General features: G+C 39.1%; 1 protein-coding gene across 1 annotated transcript in view; it reads right to left on the bottom strand.

Annotated features, from left to right (window-relative positions):
* Positions 1–21,217, bottom strand: part of AACS (acetoacetyl-CoA synthetase) — a 44,872-nt gene that overhangs the window by 16,253 nt on the left and 7,402 nt on the right. The window contains exons 3-8 of the mRNA XM_064466374.1: positions 20,364–20,484; positions 17,274–17,387; positions 8,718–8,815; positions 4,774–4,888; positions 4,149–4,230; positions 3,323–3,470 (exon numbers count right to left, since the gene is read on the bottom strand). Coding sequence (XP_064322444.1) covers positions 3,323–3,470; positions 4,149–4,230; positions 4,774–4,888; positions 8,718–8,815; positions 17,274–17,387; positions 20,364–20,484 — 678 coding nt within the window. The remainder of the gene's footprint in view (positions 1–3,322; positions 3,471–4,148; positions 4,231–4,773; positions 4,889–8,717; positions 8,816–17,273; positions 17,388–20,363; positions 20,485–21,217) is intronic.

Below are 21,217 nucleotides of genomic sequence, written 5' to 3'. Positions count from 1 at the left end.
TTGTGCTGAATGAAAATAGATTACAGATAAGGATTTGAAATGAAAAAGGAGAGTCATAAAACAGGCACATACTTCGTGAGAAAAGGCAGAACACACTAAATAAAAATAAAGAAGTAAATCTTATTTTCTCTTTGCAACACAAAGGAAGCAGGTCTGAATTCACCTGCTACTGTTTGAATATACTGTCACAATGCTGCCACCTAGCTATAGCTACCATTATCTACATTTTAAAATTAATAAAATAATTGGAATTTAGGAGCACTAACTTAACAGTTAAGGTTGCCAAAAGAATTGCAGGTGTTAACATAATTATTCCATTTACAAAAGCAAGCACATTGCCTCTGCAGAAGAATCTGAAAGAGTCACACAAAGTAGTGAAATTAGAAGTCAAATTAAAATAAACATTGACTTTCTTTTTCCTCCATTTAGTTGTCGCTATTCCACAGTCTCGGAACCAAAAGGAAATTTTATAACATTGACTTTGTGTAGAGGCTATAAACTATTCCCCTGCAAAATCTGGCAATTCTGTCTGGAAACAAAGGTATTATGGTAGAAGGCATAGCTGTTCTAAAGAGCTAAGGGTCCAAGATGCTCTCTCATGTTTATTTATAGGACTTGTATAACCCTCAAAATAAATTCTAAGCATTAAGCATTTCATGGCACAGATCTGGTAGCTGATAAAAACTTACTGGTCTCCTTGTCTTCATTGGGCTTAACATACGGCTGAGAAAGCGCTAAGCATCTGGAGTGTCAGAAAATCAGTAGGCACTGCTGCTCCTGAAGCCAAACTATCAGCACATAAGGGACCAGTGCTAAGCGGTTACGTAGCTGAGAGAGAGCAGCTACTCATGGCTGCTGGTCCTGGCCTCAGACCAGCAGTGTTTTCCATACAGCATTCAGAGTCCAAGCATGAAAAATCCTCAGAGCGATTTGCCTACAGTTAACACAAGAAGTCTGTAGAAGTGCAGCTATTTAAGTCCAGGTTTTGCGAGTCTTTACAATGGATAGAAATTATTAGGATTTTTACAGAAAAAAATATCTCCTTAGATAGTTCGGAATATGGAATAACTGAAAAGGGGCCTGTATGGATGAGGTAAGAAGAACCACCAATGTTTTTATGACTTCAGAACAACAATCACTCACTAATATTTTCCAATAACCCTCCAAATGTCTTTCTGTAGCACAACCAATCGTTCAATATGATACAGCTTTGCTTCCAAGACCAGAAGAAAAATCTGACTCCCTCCGAGGCACTACTTTTTAAATCATCTCCCATGACCTGACTTCATTTTTATCATTTACGTATGCTATTTCACTGTCTGTCAAGAAAACAGAATATGTGCAGAGAAAACAGACCAGAAACATACTGCAAATCAGATAAAACGAGTTGTGAATTTAAAGTAAGCTGCCTATCAGCATCTGTAAGATCAGTACAGTAACAAAACAGCACTGAAGCACACTGCAAATAAGCAATAATCAAAATGTCTTTACTGAAATGTCATCTCTTCTTGCGTTTTTAACTATCAAAACCAAACTTTGGTTAATCTGAGGCTGGAAAATGAGACAAAGACCATGGGCTAATTCTGCTTTTGTTGAAATGAATGAGAATCCTCCCATTAATTACAGTGGAAACAAGATTAAGCCAAGAACAAACAGAGGAACCCAATCAAATGTGCAAAAGACATCTAAGAATGCCTTTGCATGGATTTACTGTAGGCCCTAGTCAAACTGACATATACAAAGCATGGAAACCAAGGAAGCCTCTGATGCAACAATTTGCTTTGAGGCCAGAGGTGATAGCACCAGAACTTAAGAAAAAAAAATCACCCAGCACTACAGAGCTGCTCAGTGGGAACACAGAATCCTCATAAATAACATATCCTATTCAAACAAACCATCACATTCTCTCCTCCCCAGCAAGAATGAGTAGCCTGTACCTAAACTCTAAGGGAGCTCAGGATGAACTGAAAAGATGATTCAGATGGAGCGCAGAGGCATGATTAAGGGCAAGCTAAGCAGCCATACAGATACCATAGGAAGAGAAAGAACTTTGCAACAGAGGAAAGTCCTGTTGTCTGATCTACATCTGTGTTTTTCATCTCCCTACTGTTTATCATGCATCGCTGAACAAATCACTTGCCCTATTTTTGCTAATCCACCTTTGCAAGTACTTAACCAGTTTAAAGCCAGCACACCGTCAATACAGCTGTCAAACTTCAAAATATACCACCTCCTTTCTTCTTCACAAAGATAGTATTTGTGTCCCAAAGGGACCATTTTGTATGTCACATGCTGCCTGGTATGATCTCCTATTGATAACACATAAAGCAGAGTGTTTACAGGCATCGTGGGATTTGTCTGTGGGCAAATCCTCCAGTCCTTGCCATCAAAGAGAGGCAAGAACGTACACACTACAGGCATAAAATGAAAGCGATCCTGCCATCAGGCTCCCCAGACAGCTCTATCGCCAGCGTCCCAAGATGCTCATCCTGACTTTCAGAGCAAACGGCAGAAGCAATGGACACTGGCTAATAGTTGTGCAGTTTAATTTATACAAGTTGGTACAAATGTGATAGACGACACATTCTGCCTGCTGTAAGGGGAAAAAGCCCTGCCTTTTATTAAGGACTATACTAATAGCAGTTAAAATTTCAACACTATGCCTGACTCATGGAGTCACTTCCTGAACTTTAATAAGTTGCCTAGAACAACTTTTAGAACATGAATAGTAAATGGAAAGCATGTGATTTCGGCAGTAACATCGTACATACCTTTAGTCATAAGCTGCTACCTAAAGCAAAGCTTCCACACAAAGCAAAACCTACACCCAAAGACAGAGAGCACCTTCTTGCTCCCCTCGTTAAAAAAAAGGAATGATGAGGATGACATGCTCTGAACTGATAAATGTAGGGAGTAAAGTTTAAGGTGAAAAAAATCTAGATAATGAAATCTGCAAACTTCCTATGGGCCTCAACTTGACAGTGTCCAAAAATCAGTTCCAAGCACCCAGTTCAAGTTCTCTGGCCTTTTTCCTACAAGTATCAGTTGGGCCAGTGTTACTATTGCTTTTGTGACAAGCACTTGCTCCCAGGAGATGGCTAAAATCTCTGAAAGATCTCCACACCAACCTCTAAACCAACTTATTTTACATCCTTATTGATCCATATTTTCAGTCACGTACAAATAGAAAGTTTTGTTGCAAGTTACTGAAAAACCATCAGCAATCAATTCTTAAAGTACACTGTGATATGATACTGTTAAAGGAAAAATATAACCCAGGTAGTTATATATAGATAGCGCAGCTCCAGGAGGGAAGACATACCCCTGCGGAATGAACCATGCATTTTGGTGCCCCTGTTGTGCCTGATGAATACATGATAAAAAGAGGATGACTGAAAGGCAGCTGTTCAAACTCCAGCTGGGGGGCCTGGTCTCCTTTCCCAGTAGCAAGGAAGTCTTCCAAAAAGACACTGGATAAAAGGAGAATAAAGGAACATTTCAAATTTGTTGTGAAAGCATTACCCCAGCCCATTTAAGATTACCTCTGTATCTAATAGTTCTTTTTACAATAAACTATATACTCAAACCATATATATTATATTAATTCCTAGTCTTTCTACTGTTTGAATTGCTAATTGTTTTGTCTCCTTTTTCTGTTTTAAAATAAAACATTAGTATAATATTGAGATGTAACACAACCAGATCAAGCCAATAAAATCTGCACATACGATCAGCTGCGAGCCTTAACAGCTCAGAGCAGACTGGAACAATCTGACCCTCAACACCAAGTCTGGAAACTCAACCATTTCCAAAAGGTATCTAGCATTTGTAATCCAGACCATTAAATAGGCACTAAAATTGTCACTTAATTTATGAATTGTTCATTTCTGGAAGCCACTTTCTTCTCCCTGCTATATGCTATTGAATTTTGCCTTCATTTGAGAACCATTAATATCACCAGTGGTTTTGTAGAAGCAAAACATCTGCAGCAACATACTACTACTGTTATCAGTATGAAGCTGGACCTACATTAAGAAATTTGGCTAAATCCTAGCTTTTGCAAGTTCAAAAGGTCAGGCAGTTTCAATAGCTATCAGCATCCATCTCATCCCTAGTTAGGACAGTCACAGCTTAAAAGCTCCCGTTACCTGTTTGGAATCTTAGAAATATCTATGGTTTCTCTTGAGGAGACGTATGGAATCACCACCACTTTTTTTATATCTGGAAGCCCTAGAATGAAGAAAAAAATATTTTCTACATACAGTTACATAAACTGAAGGTCTTTTCTGTCTGCTTGTATCATACAGTGTAGTGCACTAAGTAACAGAAATAATTCTGATGCACTGAGTATTGGATATAGTTTTAAATGCTAAGAAACCCCAAGAGACTGAACTGTTACCTAAGATACTATTTCCTCAATATTGCCAGTCTTTTAAAAAACACGTATGTAAATCTGCAAGCTTTAGTGCTGTAATACTTCATTTGGGCTTAAAAAAGAACAGTATCATCAGTCCCTGTTTCCCCACTTATACTGCAGACTAATTTATGATGATATAGTTAAGCTAACCTACCCTAACCTACCTATGGAATTACACAAAAGACCGGTTAGTTTTCACTCAAATCAGTTTTGAAGTTCTGAGTGGCCACAGGGATACCATTAAGGAGGAAGGACAGTGACGAGCAATTAATAGTGTCACTTTTAGTGGCAGTGCAGGCTTTGAGTGCTCGCAGAACTACAGCATAACTAAGACTAGATGGTATGCAGTGAAATACCTTTTACCACACTAAGCAGCTTTTCCAAGTGGTTGTGTTCTTTGCCATTGTATATAACAGCTTCAACAGAGAAGATGAGCTTAGGCTGAATTTGGGAAAATCTGTCCAGTACACCCTAGGGACCAAGAGGAAAAACAAGTTAAAACAATGAGATTAATTGCTACAGTAGGAAAACGCACTGGATGCTAAATGGAAATCTCAATTCAAGCAAGGAATAAGGACAGGAATTTACAGAATTATTAAAAGCTACCTGCTTATCTTCCGCTCACCCAAGATCTTCAAAGTACAAGTACATGACAGTCTATTCCATGACCCCCAAATATATCAACCAATAACAAAGATAAAGTTAGCACATCACAGGATTCACTGAAGTATCAAGTTCACAAAGCTATCTAAGCAGTCAAAAATTCATCTTGAGAATCAGACTTACAAACTCATCTAAAGAGGATAAACAAACACCTAACTGATGTGATCAGGAGTTAGCCCACAAGACTCCTGCGTCTCCATCAGCAGGCAGGTGCTCTATATGCTCTTGTAGACTGTCCCCAGTGCTGCTTTGACAGTGTACAGTTCAACAGTTTGGTAGTCTGCATGGGGAGAAAACTGAAAAACACTAGTCTTCTGGAAGACGCATTTATCAGATGGCAAAGTGGCACTGCACATGAACTGGCAGCTTTGTTCTGCTACAATTAACAAGAGAAACTGTACCACTCATTTTTACCAGAACAACTAGGTATTGAAAACACACATACATACACACTACCAACAAAAAAACCTACCATAGCTCCTTTAGAACCTCTGGGGCAGGACACATTCAAATACTACATTTTCAGGTGCCTCCTCCAGCTTACGCTGTTTTCAGGAATTTACCATAGCTATTATCACATTTGATAGAAAAACCCTTCTGGCATTTTTTCACCAGGTACACTGCATGCAGCAGCCTACCAGAAATGGATCTTTTTTGTATTCAACAGCAAGAAGCAAATCCTTTTAGTAGAAGTTCTCAGCACACAGTAACAGTTCATCCCTCTCTAGCTACATTACTTGAAACATGAAGAACTACAAGATCACTCAATACTGTAAAATTGTCACTAACTGTTCAGGGACAAGCTCCCAAATCATGTTGCAAAAAAATCAGACTTCAGTCACGTGCTTATTCTTCCCAGCATTCTTTATTCTCATCTGTCTCCTGCTTTGTCCTCTACTTTGCAGCCAAAGTGAGACCAATTATTACCAAGTCAAAAGACCAATGCAAAAACATCACAATCAACTAATCTCTGTTGAACTCCTCCTTCCCAAGCTGGGCTGGTCAAGGTTGCAAGAAAGCCTACTGCAGAAGTATAGAGGTCCTGTCCTGACATATTCTCCATGTTGTCATTTTAGGAACACCACAGGTAAGGTACAGGGATACGACTAAATATAGATAGGCAACAGTCTCTGCTGAATGTGTCACTTTAAAACTTTCTCTCCTATCACCCAAAGATGCATTTCCTGTTCTTTGTTCACAACATAAGAAAATACAGTGACAACGCACTGACACCTAACTTCATGAATTACTTGAAAACCTCTTCTGCCACTGAAACAGTTTCTGGTGATTTGTGTTTTAAAGAAGCCCCTAATGCATTAGCTAACAAACTCAGAAACAGATTTAATTAATACATTAAAGTTACTCTCTCAGGGGGTATGAAATCAAATTTCCTGCTTTCTTAAGCAGGAAAGAAGGAGGTATGTTATCATACCTTCTTCTTTGTATTATTTTCAAAGAACGGACCAAGCAGCCGAATTACACACAGCATGTGTGTGTATATATATGTGTGTATGTGTGCGTGCGTACACACATTCATGCTGAGCACAGAGCATACATGCTGCCTGATGTTTAAAAATGAGAGGACTCTAACAGAAGAATCAAATCTGAAGCAAGGTGTGAATCAGAAACAGAGATGACTACAATTCTCAGGGTTTTACTAATCCTGCTAACACACCCAGTTGGATTCATTAGCACTGGCAGTATGAAATCCCAGAGGGCAGCCTGATATGACACAAAGGCAATACAAACAGATGGAACATGTAATTGCTACACTGGAACTTTAATCCAACCAGATGGCTCAGCAAGGAACTGCTTTCATGAAAAGCTCAGGTATACCAGACATGGCTCATTCTACTCCTCAAGCCCCAAATCCAGCACTACAAGTTGTGCAGGGTCCCATGAATGGGGCTGCACTGACTTTGCCAGGGCTCACCAAAGGTTTCTCACATAGTTCTAAGGCCAGAGCCTCTTTTTAAACTTACATATCCAACAATTTCTTGTGCCCAGGCTGCAAAGAACCACTTTCCTATTAATATATGTAAATGGATAACAGGGACTAGAGAAATGAAGCAAAAGCTGCCAAGAGCGGCACTCTGCGTGGGAGGGAGCTCACTGGTTCTCTGACAGCAGACTTCCTGAACACTTGTGAAGTCTTTGGATGTATGGCATTCAGAGCCTGCAACATGTAGGCAGTTCTGGAAAGTGACATTTCTAAGCTTCACAAAACATATATACACAATTGGATTTGAAGTGTTGAAAATGCTACATTATTTCCCAAAACACAGACAAAAATCTTTATTTATCTTAACAGGACTAATGCAACTGCACAGAAGGAGGAATCCCTTTTCCTTAGGGTGGAAGCCAGTATCTCCAAGGACCTCTGCTGATCTCCCTCAAGATTTTAGGGTTTGAATTCATGCAAACACATGCTGCCATGCCAAAGGATAATTAATTTTATCGATGGCACTGCTGCTCCAAGGCTACGTTTCATTAAAAAACTATCACAAAAACTAAATAAAGCTGGGCAGTGAAAATAACGGCACATCAACATGGACAGAAAGCACACCAGTACTCTGTAATGCAAGCAAAATGAACAATCTTCCCCCAGATGAGAGATCAAATCACATTGCAAAGAAAATACTCCATACTGTCATTTTCTGAGCAAGCAGAAAATATTTGTAGAACAGATTGATCATTACATGCTGTAATGATTTTTTTAATCATTTTTTTCCCAATGATACAACCTCAAGTGTAAGAAAGTGGAATGCTGCTGCCCTCTAGTGTTAATCCAGAGATGACAATTCCATACATTTAACCAGCTACCGGGGTTAAACACCAAGATTGAGGGTATATGTTACCTAAAACCTTTGGTATATCTGTGTTCTCCAATGCACAGTGCATTCTCCAAATGCTTTCATGCAAACTTTTAGATAGAAGAAAGGTTCAACACTCCATTTTAGAAATTATTTGTATCTGTTGCTGCTTATGATGTGTGCTAAAGACTTCCCAAAGAAAGCATATAATATATTCCCAAAGCTTCCAGGGCACACTGTAACGTCTATTTGGATATCATGGTAATTTTTTGCATATTTTATACATAGCATTTATTCCCACACTAAAAAGAGTTCAACAGGTTAGCAATACCAGCCTAAAACTCCTCACCTTGCTGGCAAACATAAAGCCTTCTGGAAAAGACCAACTGGGCTGTTGCTCCGTTTACCCACTTAGGAGGCAGAGGAAGGGACTACTTAGGCAAAGAAACTGGAGTGCAGCTAAGCAGCCCAGGGACAGATTTGGGAAGGAAGGGCCGAGCCCCAGACAACTCTGCTGCATTGCTGCTCATTTGTACACTTAATACAATAAAAGCTCACCAAGACTATGGATTCTGCCTGAAAATATCCCAACAGTGAGTTAGCTAAAGATACTCAAATTACTCTGCTGAAAGTCATTAGTAACAACTGAAAGCATGGGGTTTCATTCAGTTTGTGGCAGCTAGAAAAAAATCTGCTGTACTTGGCTGTGCCAGGAGGTGGCAGCAAGACTAAAGCGAACATAATCTGCCACTTTAATTTATCACCTTCACATTTGGCTGAAACACAATAGCTTTTCTGCAACAGGCAATAATAAGGCTACTCACATTAATGCCGAAGTCTGGTGATGTTGAACTCCAGATAGCACCAATACTCGCAGCAGCCAGCATTGCTTCCACCGCATGAATGCTGTTGGGTAAGTAACCTATGGCAGGATTTGAACTGTTAGAGAGGAAGCAAACTAAAAAATATCAAATCTTACACTAAATATAATGTATACAATAGCCACTTTCAACGGATTAAAAAAATTTTAAAATCCTAGAATGAAGCATCCTTTAAAGTTTTCCACAAAACCATAGCGTCCTCCTTCAAAGTCAAATCAGTTACATTCCATTTATTAAAATAGTTGTAACATTTTTATATCTACAAGGTTACTCCCAATTTACAAATGTTCCTGCTTAATTAAAGAGACTTTCAGGATAAGAGGGCAGCACACTGAAGAGAAGAACTGGGAGAGAGAATAAGTTTGTGGATTGAATAGGGGACAGAGACACTAAGAATACAGCACCGTGCAGGGGAATAGAAGAGGTCTGCAGAAACAGCCGTTAAAAAGGCAACGAGTATCTGGAAGGAAAGATTATAAATACTCTGTTCAAAAGCAGAGATTCAGCTTTACAAAGCTAAACACTGGCTGGTAGTCACTGCCAGAATCTTAAACACGAACAAGCAAAAGCAGTATCTCAGCTGATAAGGGAATAATACAGTTGCACAAGCCCTGGAACATTCCCCTACAAATGTAGCTCTTCAGGTTTATCTCATTAGCTTGCAGTAAGATTAAGATTTAAATTCAATTTATGAAGGCATACAGAAGAAATTAATGTCAAGAAAGTTAGATTTTTCAGTGGGCTCAATTTGAACAACTCTCCAGAAGGTGCTGGGTGGCCGAGACTGACCCTCAAATAATCAGAATCCAATCCACAAATAAAAACATGCAGCTGAAATTCACAAACTACACTGAAGTTGATCAGAGATCCAGAGTTTCAGATCGTCCTTCTTAAGCAACCAATAAGATGCCCAAGGACTTAAAAAAAGGCACATGATAGGCCTAACTGCAGTACTTGGACATCTAATTAGCGTTTGAAAGCAAACTTAAATGGCAACAAAAATGCTTTCCGACCTGTTTAATAAAGAAAGTGGTGAACCCTGACAGATCTTGGACTGCAGTGCAAGTTGCAGGTGCTCCACAAGTATCTACCAGACAGCAAAAACTCACCAGTGCTAAGCACTTCTCAAAGAAAGATACTTATGGATGTACTTTTCAGGACAGGAACTAAGACCACAGATCTTAGCAGCAACTTCTGGTACATCAACTTTATCAAGTGGGAGGGTACTGAGCCTCATTTTTGCCAGTTTGTCTACACAACTTGAAAAAAATCTATCCTTTTTCAAATTTGTGAAGAGTAGGCTTCAAACGTAAGTCTTAATTTAAACCAAGATTTTTCTTCACAATTCAAAAAAGAAAAAAAAAAAAAAATCAGTGAAATTGGTTTCTTTAGCCAGCTTGACCACTTCAGTTAATCCGTAAATTGCTGGGCTTTTGGGAGTAGCAACTTTGAAAACAGCATTATGACTTGAGCCCAACCATTTCTGGAAAAAAACGCAACTGAGTAAAAACCTCATACCATGTTAAGATATAAATTACTCCCTAGAATTGCCTACAGTTTGTGGTGTTTTGTTCAGTGAAGTTCTTAAGTACATGAAGTGCAGCAAAACCTCAAGCCCATAAAGGCATTATTTATATTGCTATTTTTCCCTTTAGGGTCAAGGTTTATGACACAAGGTACAGAATCCCAAAATTTTAGTGATTTTTCTTCCAAGACAAATCTTCCTCCCTGACAAATAATTTGAAATTTGAAATATATGAACCAGAACAGACTAAAGTGACATTTTGTGCAATAGAAGCAATTCTTTTTTAATTAGTGCCAAATATTTCCACTGAGCATTTCTTGGATGGGACTATCGGGGGCCAGAGTGCAATGAAATCTAAAAGATGTCTCTTCATGCTCTGGAGCAGTTATTACCTTGCCACAGCTTACAAGCATGAGTTCTATTATAAGCAAGGTCTTTTCACCACTCCTACAAAAGCCCTCGAGGTAAGAGCACAAGTCTCTGCTTATTATTGCAAGCCAGATAATTAAATCATTACTTTCATTTGTCAGTTGGCTTTGAGGTGGTGTCAGAGTTTTAGAGAACATCAGCCAAAAGTGCCAAAAGGTACGAAACATGCAAGGCAACTTACTCTGCATTTCTGTATCGTAACCCAATCATTGCAGGCAGCCAACCTGCTTCTCACTGGGATTTTCACCTATTTGTCCTAATCCTCAACACCAGGTATTCTGAATAAAAATGTCATTTTATTCTGGAAGGAGATCCTCCAAACAGAGCAACGAAAGAACTCATGTTGCTTTTCTCTCGACAGCTCTCAAGTCTAAATGACACAAACTGCTTCTGTCAGTCTTTCAGATTAAAACTGGGCTATCAGAAATAAAAATTATTTCTCCCTTTCACACATCAGAGATCCTACAAACCAATTACAGCAACTGTCATGTGTTTAAAACTCCCTGCATTTAACTGTGCCTCTTGAGATATCAACTGACTCCTAAGCATTCAGTAGGCTGACACAGGACCTAAGTGTCTAAAACTTGGTCAACAGGAATGCTGCTGAGAAAGAGAATGAAAATCCCGTTTTTTTAGCTGGACTCACATCAGGGGTCACAGAACAGTGACCTATGTACAGAAGAATAACGGTACGGGTCACTTAAATGTCATCATATGTTTGTTCATCTATTTAAACTAGAGCCTCCATGTTCCTTGATAGAATATTTCAGCTAAGGATCAAAACTAGCATTTGTCAACATGGCTAAGTCTACAGAAGGTACTTCTCTATCCCTGTATCTTAACTTATCACTTTCTTGAAGCTGGTAAGGAAGCCAGAAACTACCTTCTGTTACTAGAAAGAGGAGGATCTTTGTACCTTCTTTCAGTGAACCAGAAAGCAATTGAATATAGGGCTGAAAACACAGGAGATGGGAACCCAGCAACCAGGAATCCAGAGTCTGTCAAACCAAGGCTCCTACCAGCACTCCTCCTGGCTCTTAAGTATTCATAAAATCTCCACAAGGACAAAGGAAAAAAAGCTTTACTTTAACATAAAACCTGCGACAAATCTCTAAGCAGGACAAGTGATATCTTAAACACACTATATGAATTTTTTTAAGAGGTACTTACAGCCTGATTTGCGCAGGACAGCATTTTCTGTCAGCTACTATTTACTTAATCTAGCACATGCTGAGATTAAACTTGGTAAAGTACTGTAGTATAAACCTAACAGAATAGGTGAAAACTGTAGTCCAAAAATTTCTAGTATAATCATGCTAGAAACTATATCAAAAGCCTCATTTCTCAGAGTGCTGAGAACATATTCCCTGCAAGCATCTAAAGCCTTCATAAAGTAGAATAAATGTGTATTTAGAAACAGAGGCATCCAAATACTCAGTCTTCCGAATTAAAAACAAACAAAAACAGGAAAAAAAACACCAGCAAACAAACTTGTACACTGCATCAAAGATTTAATTTGAGTCTTGAAAGAATGCATCAGGAGGAAGGAAAGCAAGGGGCTGCAACTGAAATATCCTCTCAATGGCTTATACTGTTGATCTATACCAGCTCCCAAACAGAAGAGACAAAGGCCAGCCTTCCAGTTTCTCTTTTTGATGTTAATATAGTGTTTCATACTCCTGTAGGACTTTAAAGTGGTCATCCTACCTAACGTTATCGTGGCCTGAGACTATTAGTAACATGATAATCTTCTTACAAAGCTAGCTTTAAAACCCACGTAAGCAACTAGGGCTAATACAGTTACTATAGATAAAGTACCAGCTTTAAACAATGTAATTCATTGATGTTTTGTTGAGGATTTTTTGTGTGAACACATGGGGAAGATTAGTTTGTTTTTAACTGCTGACTTTTAATAGAACAATGCTGGCTACAGGGATAGAATAGAAGCCACCTATCCGGAGATGAAAACTGCAGATACTCCCCATTTTATTTTAGTCCTGCTGCAGTTATTGTTATTTGCCAAAGAGACGACCAGTGGGAGACCAGGACTACTTCACATGTGGATTTGTGTAGCTTGCATTAGGCGTTGTATCTTCTTCCAACTGTTCAAGCATCACTGACAGTATGGCAATACATCTTTAGAAGAGATATGTTTCACCACACATCTGCTTCAACTATGTTTACTATTAAGCACTATCTCCTTAGTGATGGAAAGGGAAGACTAGGATGAAATCAAGCTGAAAAAGTGCTGACATCGCTGCTTGTCCACCCACATTCACCCACCTCCAACTTTAACATACTATTACTTTCATGATGCAACCATAGACAGTATTGAACGAACTAGGGGATATGCTAAGTATAATGAAAAGTTAAAGTAGTCTTGTCTTAGAGGCAGTAAAGCATAGAGATGAAAACCACAGGAAAACAGTGTTAATGGTTTTGTGTATAATTCTAGCAGCTCAGGGTTTTAAGTAATTTTAAGAGAAAGTGGCAACAAAGGGCATCAGAACCTGGCAGGCTGACCAGGCATTAGGAAACTATAATAAAATTAATAAAATATCTCCCTTCTATATAAAAGCTGATTTTTCAGAAGTACTAAAAGAATGCCTGTATTACTGCTATAAACCACATGAAGAATCACCCTTCCTTCTTCCATCTGCTATAAATTTTGGAACAAATTAGCTCCCAGTAGATATTGGCAAGCTTTGGAGAGCCTGATCTCTGATACCAGAAGTGGGTGTATTACTCAAACTTTCCGCCTAACACTTAACACCTCTCCCCCATTTCAGTTTGGGATTTGGAAAAAAGCCCACAGCCTCAACCTTTGACTGAGATGTTACGGTTTAGCTCTTCCAAGGACTGCCAAATACCTTCTGGCATAGGACAGAAACATCTGAAAGAAGTTGAGACCAGACTTAAAATACATATCTCTCTCTAAATAGCCAAATTGCTGTTAAAAATGCCATCAGACTTCTCTCACAAGGAAGGTCTCCCTAGATATGGGCTGCTGCCCAAGGCAAAGCAACCTGTCAGAGTCAAGAGTCTAGGACTGGGGGCACCAGGGGAAGGGAAGGAGGGGGAACTGCACAACAGCTCAATTGATGGGAGCTGATACGGGTTCGCCTGACTGAAGATTACAAGGAAGAGACTCTCACCAGCCAGGGTAAGAGGGCAGAGTGGAAAGAAGTAGAACGTGAGAAATCGCCCAGAACAAAAAAGCACATGAAGACTCTGGATAACTTAAAAAGCTCTATCAGAGCTCCAAAATGTACCATTTTAAGGAAACAAAGTGGCTGCCTAGATTCATTAATCTTTTCTGTTATCAAAAGTAAAGGGCTTTGTAAGGACTAAGCACTACACAAGCCTGCTTCCACAAGTTGTAACTGCTCGTAAAGACATACTTCAGTTATTGAAATGCTCAAAGAGCCCAGCACAGGCACTTGGTACCTACAGCAGCTGGGCAGAAAGGTCTCTGCTGTGGAAGTGCCAGACAGGAAACCTTTGCTCAGGAAATGCACAAAAAGGCCAAGGGAAAAAACAGCTGCAGCTCACTCAAACAGTGGGAGCTTAACGCCAGAGATTTAGGGAGCTGGGATCCAAACACTAGTTTTAATTGTATTTTCAATGTATTTGCCTCCTTTTTCATGTGTTCTTGTTTTATTTTTATATAACAGTAACACCACCAGATAGCCAGAGACTGCAAGTTGCACCTCCTCTTGAAATCACTAAAAATCCTTCCAGGCTGCCCACTGGAGTCAACACACACATTTTCCCTCCCAAGAACAGGAGAAAGCACGTGGTTGAAGTCCTACCCTTTCCATGGAAGGAAGCCCTGACATTAAAGATGAATTTTCAACAGACACTTGGAATTGCTACCTTCTGCAAGCATGTAAAAAACCTGTATGAATAAAAATAAGTGGTACCTAAAGCATACTATTTTACTCATACAATAATCTTTTTTTTTGAAATATCAACTATGATTTTAAATTTAAATACGTGAAGAGGTGAGCCAGCTGCTGGAACAACAAACAAGAGTCAGCCAGCCTCTAGTTGTGCTAAGCAAAATACAGTAATTAAAAGGAAATTTTATTAAAATTATAATAGCATTATTAGCTTAATTATTATCACCACTGACTACAGCTGTATTTCAATAGCACATTTTCTCCAGTGACAGAGCACATTTCCCCTGCACAGTACACCTTACTAAGAGGTGCTCACAAGATGAGCGCAACACGACAGCATCATCTGTTCTCTTCTCCCAAATGTGGTATTTCTAACTGTTTTTAATTAGAAGAGTTCTAGCAGTGATAACAAGGTTGTGAACAGGACTTTAATTTGCACTTTAGAACACAAAACTATATATTTCTTTAATCTTCATTCAGAATGAGTGTTCCCATTAAATCAGACTGCACCTGGTCATACTTAAACATCAGCATTACATCTGTTACCCTGGTGAGCAGTATCTTCTTCCCAGGGATTAAAAACCTCTCATTTAGCATCAGACATCAATATGGAAAGTCTAAGAAATGGACTTTAACTTGAGAATTAGAACAGCAAACACCAGCAGGTTTCTACTTGCAGGAACACACCAAAGCTACAGCTGTTGCTACTCAAAAGTTTACAGCTACTGCCTTCTCCCATCACAGGGTGTTCACACAGTTTTCTTTCACACAAAATATGAAAACATATCCAGTAATTACTCTTCTGCATTGTCCATCACTTTCCCACAACACATAGTATGGGAGAACTATTTTGAGCCCTGTTATGACTTTTTTACTTATAAAACAATAAGGAACAGTGTATTAAACCCCCACAAGCAGTCTACAAAACACAGCATTTGAATGTTTTGTACACATCAGGAGAAACGTCATTGCAAAAGTCAAAAAAGAGTGCATTCTGTGTGCTTCATGATGGCAAACAACATTTACAGAAAGCCTTAAAAGGAGTTGACAAAAACCTGACTAGGACTTTGATTTGTTTCATGGTGTCCAAGTTTCCGGTTATATGTAGTTACATATTATTTTGCCAATGTCTTTGGGGCAACTTTTTAAAATACATGCAACCCACTTTTACCGCTTGATGCACACATCAGAGGACAGGTAGAATGTAAGTGTAGTGTTTCCTACTAACTACTCAAACTTTGCAGAGCGTTAAGTTTTCCCATTCATTACTTTGGTTTCAGAGACTGTTGCCTCTCAGTGAGCTTTCAGATACTAACGTGACAGTGTTAAGATTGAAAATGGAGACATAATTAGAGCATCTTATGTTAGTCTTCATTCAGACAAAACATTCCTGACTTCACTGGATGGTTCATACCCAGTTAAGGACTTAACTCTAATTCTATGTAAAACAAGCCACCAATTGTGATAATTAAATGTTCAGTTACCAGTTCTGTAGAATGTTCATACCATATGCATAAAGTACAAGCTCTCATGAGTATATTTTACATTTGCAGGTCATATTTGTGAGTTTAATAAAAATAATAATGCATATCCCTCTGTTTTTGAAGTCATGAGTTCAAGTTATGGTTTGTTATATGTAGCAAACAGACCAAATAATTTCATCACTTTGGGTTTGCATCATATAAGAATTTACACATACTTAGGATAATGGCCAAGTATTGCTCAAAGGACATGCGATTCCAGTAGTAAGATGGATATGCACATCAGCAGAGCTACCAAGTAGGAGCGAAGGAGCTTCAAAGATATTACAGTTTTGACTTGCACCGCACCAACAAACTAAAGAGCATGTTAGAGAGCACACGAAGTAGAGGTGAAGTGGCTCTGTTAGAAGATCAAAACCAGCAATTTAGAAATAAATGGGCTGAGGCCAGCAAGTCCTTTCTATACCTGGACTGTACACTGTACAAGCTGTTCACAAGGCAAAAAAACCCTGTTTATATGGAAAAATCCACATGACAGTCTTAGGACAGGAAATACTACTCTAGACATTTTTGTGAGTTACTGAAAGGATCACAGGGTTCTAACAACTAAGGCTCTGCTTTGGTATGACTTGAAAAATTACTGCTCACCAGCCGTTCACTACCACCATTCTGGAAGTCACTAGTCCCGAAAGCACTGGAGGCAGAAGGTAGTACAAGTCCATTCCTGAAGAACTGCAATTTACAGTGCACCGTGTTACCTGGGGCCGCAGGGTTGGTAATTGCCAGCTGGCACCAGAACAACCAACCTCGGACCATAACTTCCAAGCCTGCCCCCACATCAACCTGCCAGACCTTGTGAGTAGAAGATGCAAAGTCTCCATCACTTCCGCTTCCATGGAGTGCTTATGAAGCAGACCTTAGTGAAGCGATGAATGAGGTATTTTCCTTCCCCCTCCAGTGCTAGAGAACTTGCAGGCTAATCCGGGTTCCTTCCCTCTAGAAGCGTATTTCACACAAATGTAAATATAGCAGCATAAGAGCCTTTTCTGTAGAATGTTTCTGTGAAATAGTATTTCATATTCATGTTTCTATAACCTTGACTGCTCGCTCACATATTTCAAGAAAATTTCACCTCTTGTCCTTAAAAAAAAAAGTTACTCACCCACAACTCTGTCTCCTACTTTTATTCCCATCTTCCTCATGGCTGCAGCATACAAAGCTACAGCTTGTCTCAGCTCTTCAAAAGTAACTTTCAAGATTTCCTCTTTGCCTTCCTCTGAGGAAATAAGATTAAACCAGTCAAAAATTATTCACTGCAACATAAGCACAGCCTAGTACAAACAAGTAATTCTGGAAGAAAAAGAACACGAAGGAATTTTAGGAGAAGAATTTCCACTAATAACTGTACTTTTTGCTTTTCAAGTTCCTCTTGCACTGTACCAAGCTCTTCTTTCTAATGGGGATCAAGTATTAATCAGTAGTATTAATTCAGCAGGCACCAGGACATTTTTGAAGACAGGAAGATATATCTGCAAAAATGCAAACTGTTCACTGGAGACAGGTCTGTTCTCAAAGAGCATTCATGATAAATAGATAGCACTCAACAAGGGTACTTTCTAACATGGAAAGAACCACCTCATTTTCCCTTTTTGCTCAGTTTTCTCATTAGGTCTAGGAAGCAGCAGCAAGATGCCAACTTTAGGTTTTATTACGGCAAGTCACCATTGACTAGAAAAAAAAAATCATGCACACACAGTTACTAAGGTCTGACTTTCAATATGCTTTTTAAACATCTGCATTTGCCAACATGCCACAAAGCAAATAAAATGAACTGGACTCCATTCATCTCTGAAAAGATCTCCAGGGTGCTTTAATTTTTGTACTGAATGTCAGATGTTACATAAGCTGTTAATAAATCACTTGTGAGACCAAATGAACAAACGTTATGAAAGGCAAAGTTTGTCATCTTTAAGGCCCCTTCCTGTGCTTCCTCAATGTGACTCCTGCAAACCATTTGGCCTGTGCTGCTTCCAGTAGCCAGCAATTCTTATGGAAACACACATGCCAAGGATGTCACAACAAAGATGTACTGCGTGCCCTGGTACAGCAGGTCCTTGTAGAACAGCTACCATCAGTCTGATTTCCTTAGGCAGAGAACAGTATTTTTACTCTTGTGCCTTCTTAGACTTCCATCCCAGTAAATTTAGACCTACAAAGAACAGGCTGTGATGGGAAACAACACAGAAGTCAATGTAACATGTAGTTCATAAGCTAAGCAGGGACTGCTGACAGATTCTGTGTTCCCATAGTACAACAGAAAACAGGACTGTGATGTTGTTCCATGATTAAAGCCCACAGGAGAAGGGAGTCACAAAAGAGATTCACAGTGGGAGTCAGTGGCAAGTGAAATTGTTTAGGAAAGTTACATTTCTGTGCTCTGTTACACCCACATTGCTCTCAGAGTCATCCCTAACGAACACACGAATCTGACACAGGTTCCCTAAACCACTCTGACCTAGCAGTGAGGGGTTAACAAAAAATACTCTGACTTAAGAGATAAGAAGATTAAATACAGCAGAAGGCCATGAAAAGAAATGCAGGTAGAAGCCTATTCACCACAGAGAAGCAAATGTGTTCACACCGGCACTGATACAGTATTCAGCCGGATAATAATTTTGCTTCTGTTGGTATCATCACCTGTGCTTATGCAACACAAAGCAATGAGTCTCCAGTACACCCCATGACTTCCTCACATGAGCAAGATCTACAGGGACAATGGAATCACATATCAAACCAAATAATTCACTAAGTTGATAACGATGCCTTCAATAATCGGAATTGAAGGTATTTAACGCCACTTTTTCTTAACTTGCATGTTTAGCTTTTAGCATTAACCAATCACATCAATTCTACATACATTGAGAGTTTACTTACTAATCACTGTTTGGCTTTCAGCTTTTGCACAAGATGTATTTAAATACATAGAAAAGCTGCTTATGTATTATTTAATGAGGGAAAAAAAATCTAATGATCTCAAAATTTGACACGGATGAGTCCATCACTTTGAAGCCTGCTTTCTGTTACAAACCCCATTTCTACCAGACTTCACCAGATCAATTCTTACTACACCAAAACTGGGTCACAGATTTTCCCATTCTCTCTGAACTGGTAGTTGATTTTATGTATTTATGATCAGAGAGGTTTCTTTCAATACCTCTAAGCAGTAAAATGTAACTGCTAAGGATTTTTTCTTCAGCAGGAAGCTTACAGAAGATGATTCTGTCATCTCATATTGTTTTCAAACAGCTGTCAGAACACCAGTAGTACATACGTAATTCAAAAACTGATCTCCATGCATCCAAAATCAGAAACCAAGGCTTTTAACACCTACACAGTCAATCCACAGTTCTGCAGAATTTTCCCTGCTAATAAGCTGTAAGGCTTCATTGTTTATTGCTAAGCTATTAAGAAGCATCACTGCTTGGTTAGTCTTATGATAAGGATTAGGTCCAGCAAAAGGGAAGCTCAGAATACAACTCCCTAAGGAAACACTCACACACCTGCACAGAAGCTAATCCCATCTAACTGAAATGGGAATAATTTTTTAAAGTTACCAAAGTCATCAGATATAGGGAAGGGACTTTATTGTCTTAACATGACCATCCTCATAATGAGTATACCTGGATTTTACCAGACTCAATTCTTTGTTGCACTGGAAAAGATAAGACTGAGATTTAGTGTTGCAGATAACTGAAATTCCAAGCCTTCTATGCATGTAACTGTCCCTTCTGTATTGACAAAAGCAGAGTTAATTCCTACCTACACCCCATGTAGTCCTTAGTACTCCTAAGATAAAAGGCATAGGAAGAAGTTAGGAAGAAAATATCAAGCAACAGTACCAAAATGCTTCCTGAAGGCTAGCATTAGCCAAGTGTTTACAGCAAATATGAAGTAATAGCTCAAATTTGGAGTGATGCTAAACACAGCATGATCTCAGCTACCTTAAGGCAGTTAAGCACATTCTAAGAAAATGTCATTTAGTTTGCCACGGACTTTTCAGAGCTATCTACATTCCCAGGGTACGTTTTGCTGTTTTTTTTTACAGAGGTGTATCATAGATTCTACAGAGCTTTATTTTCCTCTTTTCTCCTCACCCAAGCCAGTTTATTTCAAGGTTTCATAAATCAGAACTGTTTTATAAGGCCTAGTGCTGTAAACAGTAAATAAATACAAGCCATTAATTCTTCCTTACTTGCTGCATACAGTGCAATCTTGTCATTATCCTTGTGCTTCAGAAGATTTTCTGCATAGTTCAGGCGGCTGCCTTTAAACCATTCAGGAACATCTGCAATACTTTTGGACGTATCAACCACCTGAAAAAAAATATAATCCATTCCTGGAAAACTGTAAGATAATTTATTTTTCAGAGCATTGTACACAAATCAGCTAATTAATTCCAAGCTCTCTATACACTATTAGGCAAGAATAATTTCTCCCAGCTTACAGATGGCAAACAGACACCAGGTCCTGTAATTACAGGCCTGGAAAGATTAATTATTTGTCAACTGTCACAAGCAAAGACATCATTACAACAAAACTAGAAAGAGGTCCTTGCCGACAGTTCTACCTTCAGACCAGCCTTAAATACACCAGTGAAGCAAACCGCTATGGCAACATCCAGACCACAAGGTACCCACAAACCACAGCGCACGCTGGAGTTTTGCCTCTGGGAACATTCCGAGCAGGGACTGAGCTATCGTAGCTCTCTACCAGGCCATGCACTCCAGCCTCCCTCTTAGGAAGATGAAAGCATAGGAAGGTGTGAGTACCTAGTTTTCCCCAGCATGAGTCAAAGTACAGAGACCAACATCAGGGACTTAGACAATGGTAATTCAGATTAACCCTAGGCTAAATAATCGACCTGTGCAGTCAAATGTAAAGAGTTCAAGCTTTTCATTCCAATTGTCCTTTTTTTTCAGAATTAAGTTGCAATAAACGTTTAAGTACCCCACAGCTTCATCCAGAGTGCAGAAGTAGTGCTACTAACCTCTGCAACTAACAAATACTGATCACAAACTGTCAGAGTACACATTTCTACCATCCTTG

The sequence above is a fragment of the Phalacrocorax carbo genome, chromosome 15 (assembly GCF_963921805.1).
Source record: "Phalacrocorax carbo chromosome 15, bPhaCar2.1, whole genome shotgun sequence".
NCBI lineage: Eukaryota > Metazoa > Chordata > Aves > Suliformes > Phalacrocoracidae > Phalacrocorax > Phalacrocorax carbo.
The sequence above is the reverse complement of the archived record's forward strand: the minus strand, read 5'-3'. Positions and strand labels throughout refer to the sequence as shown.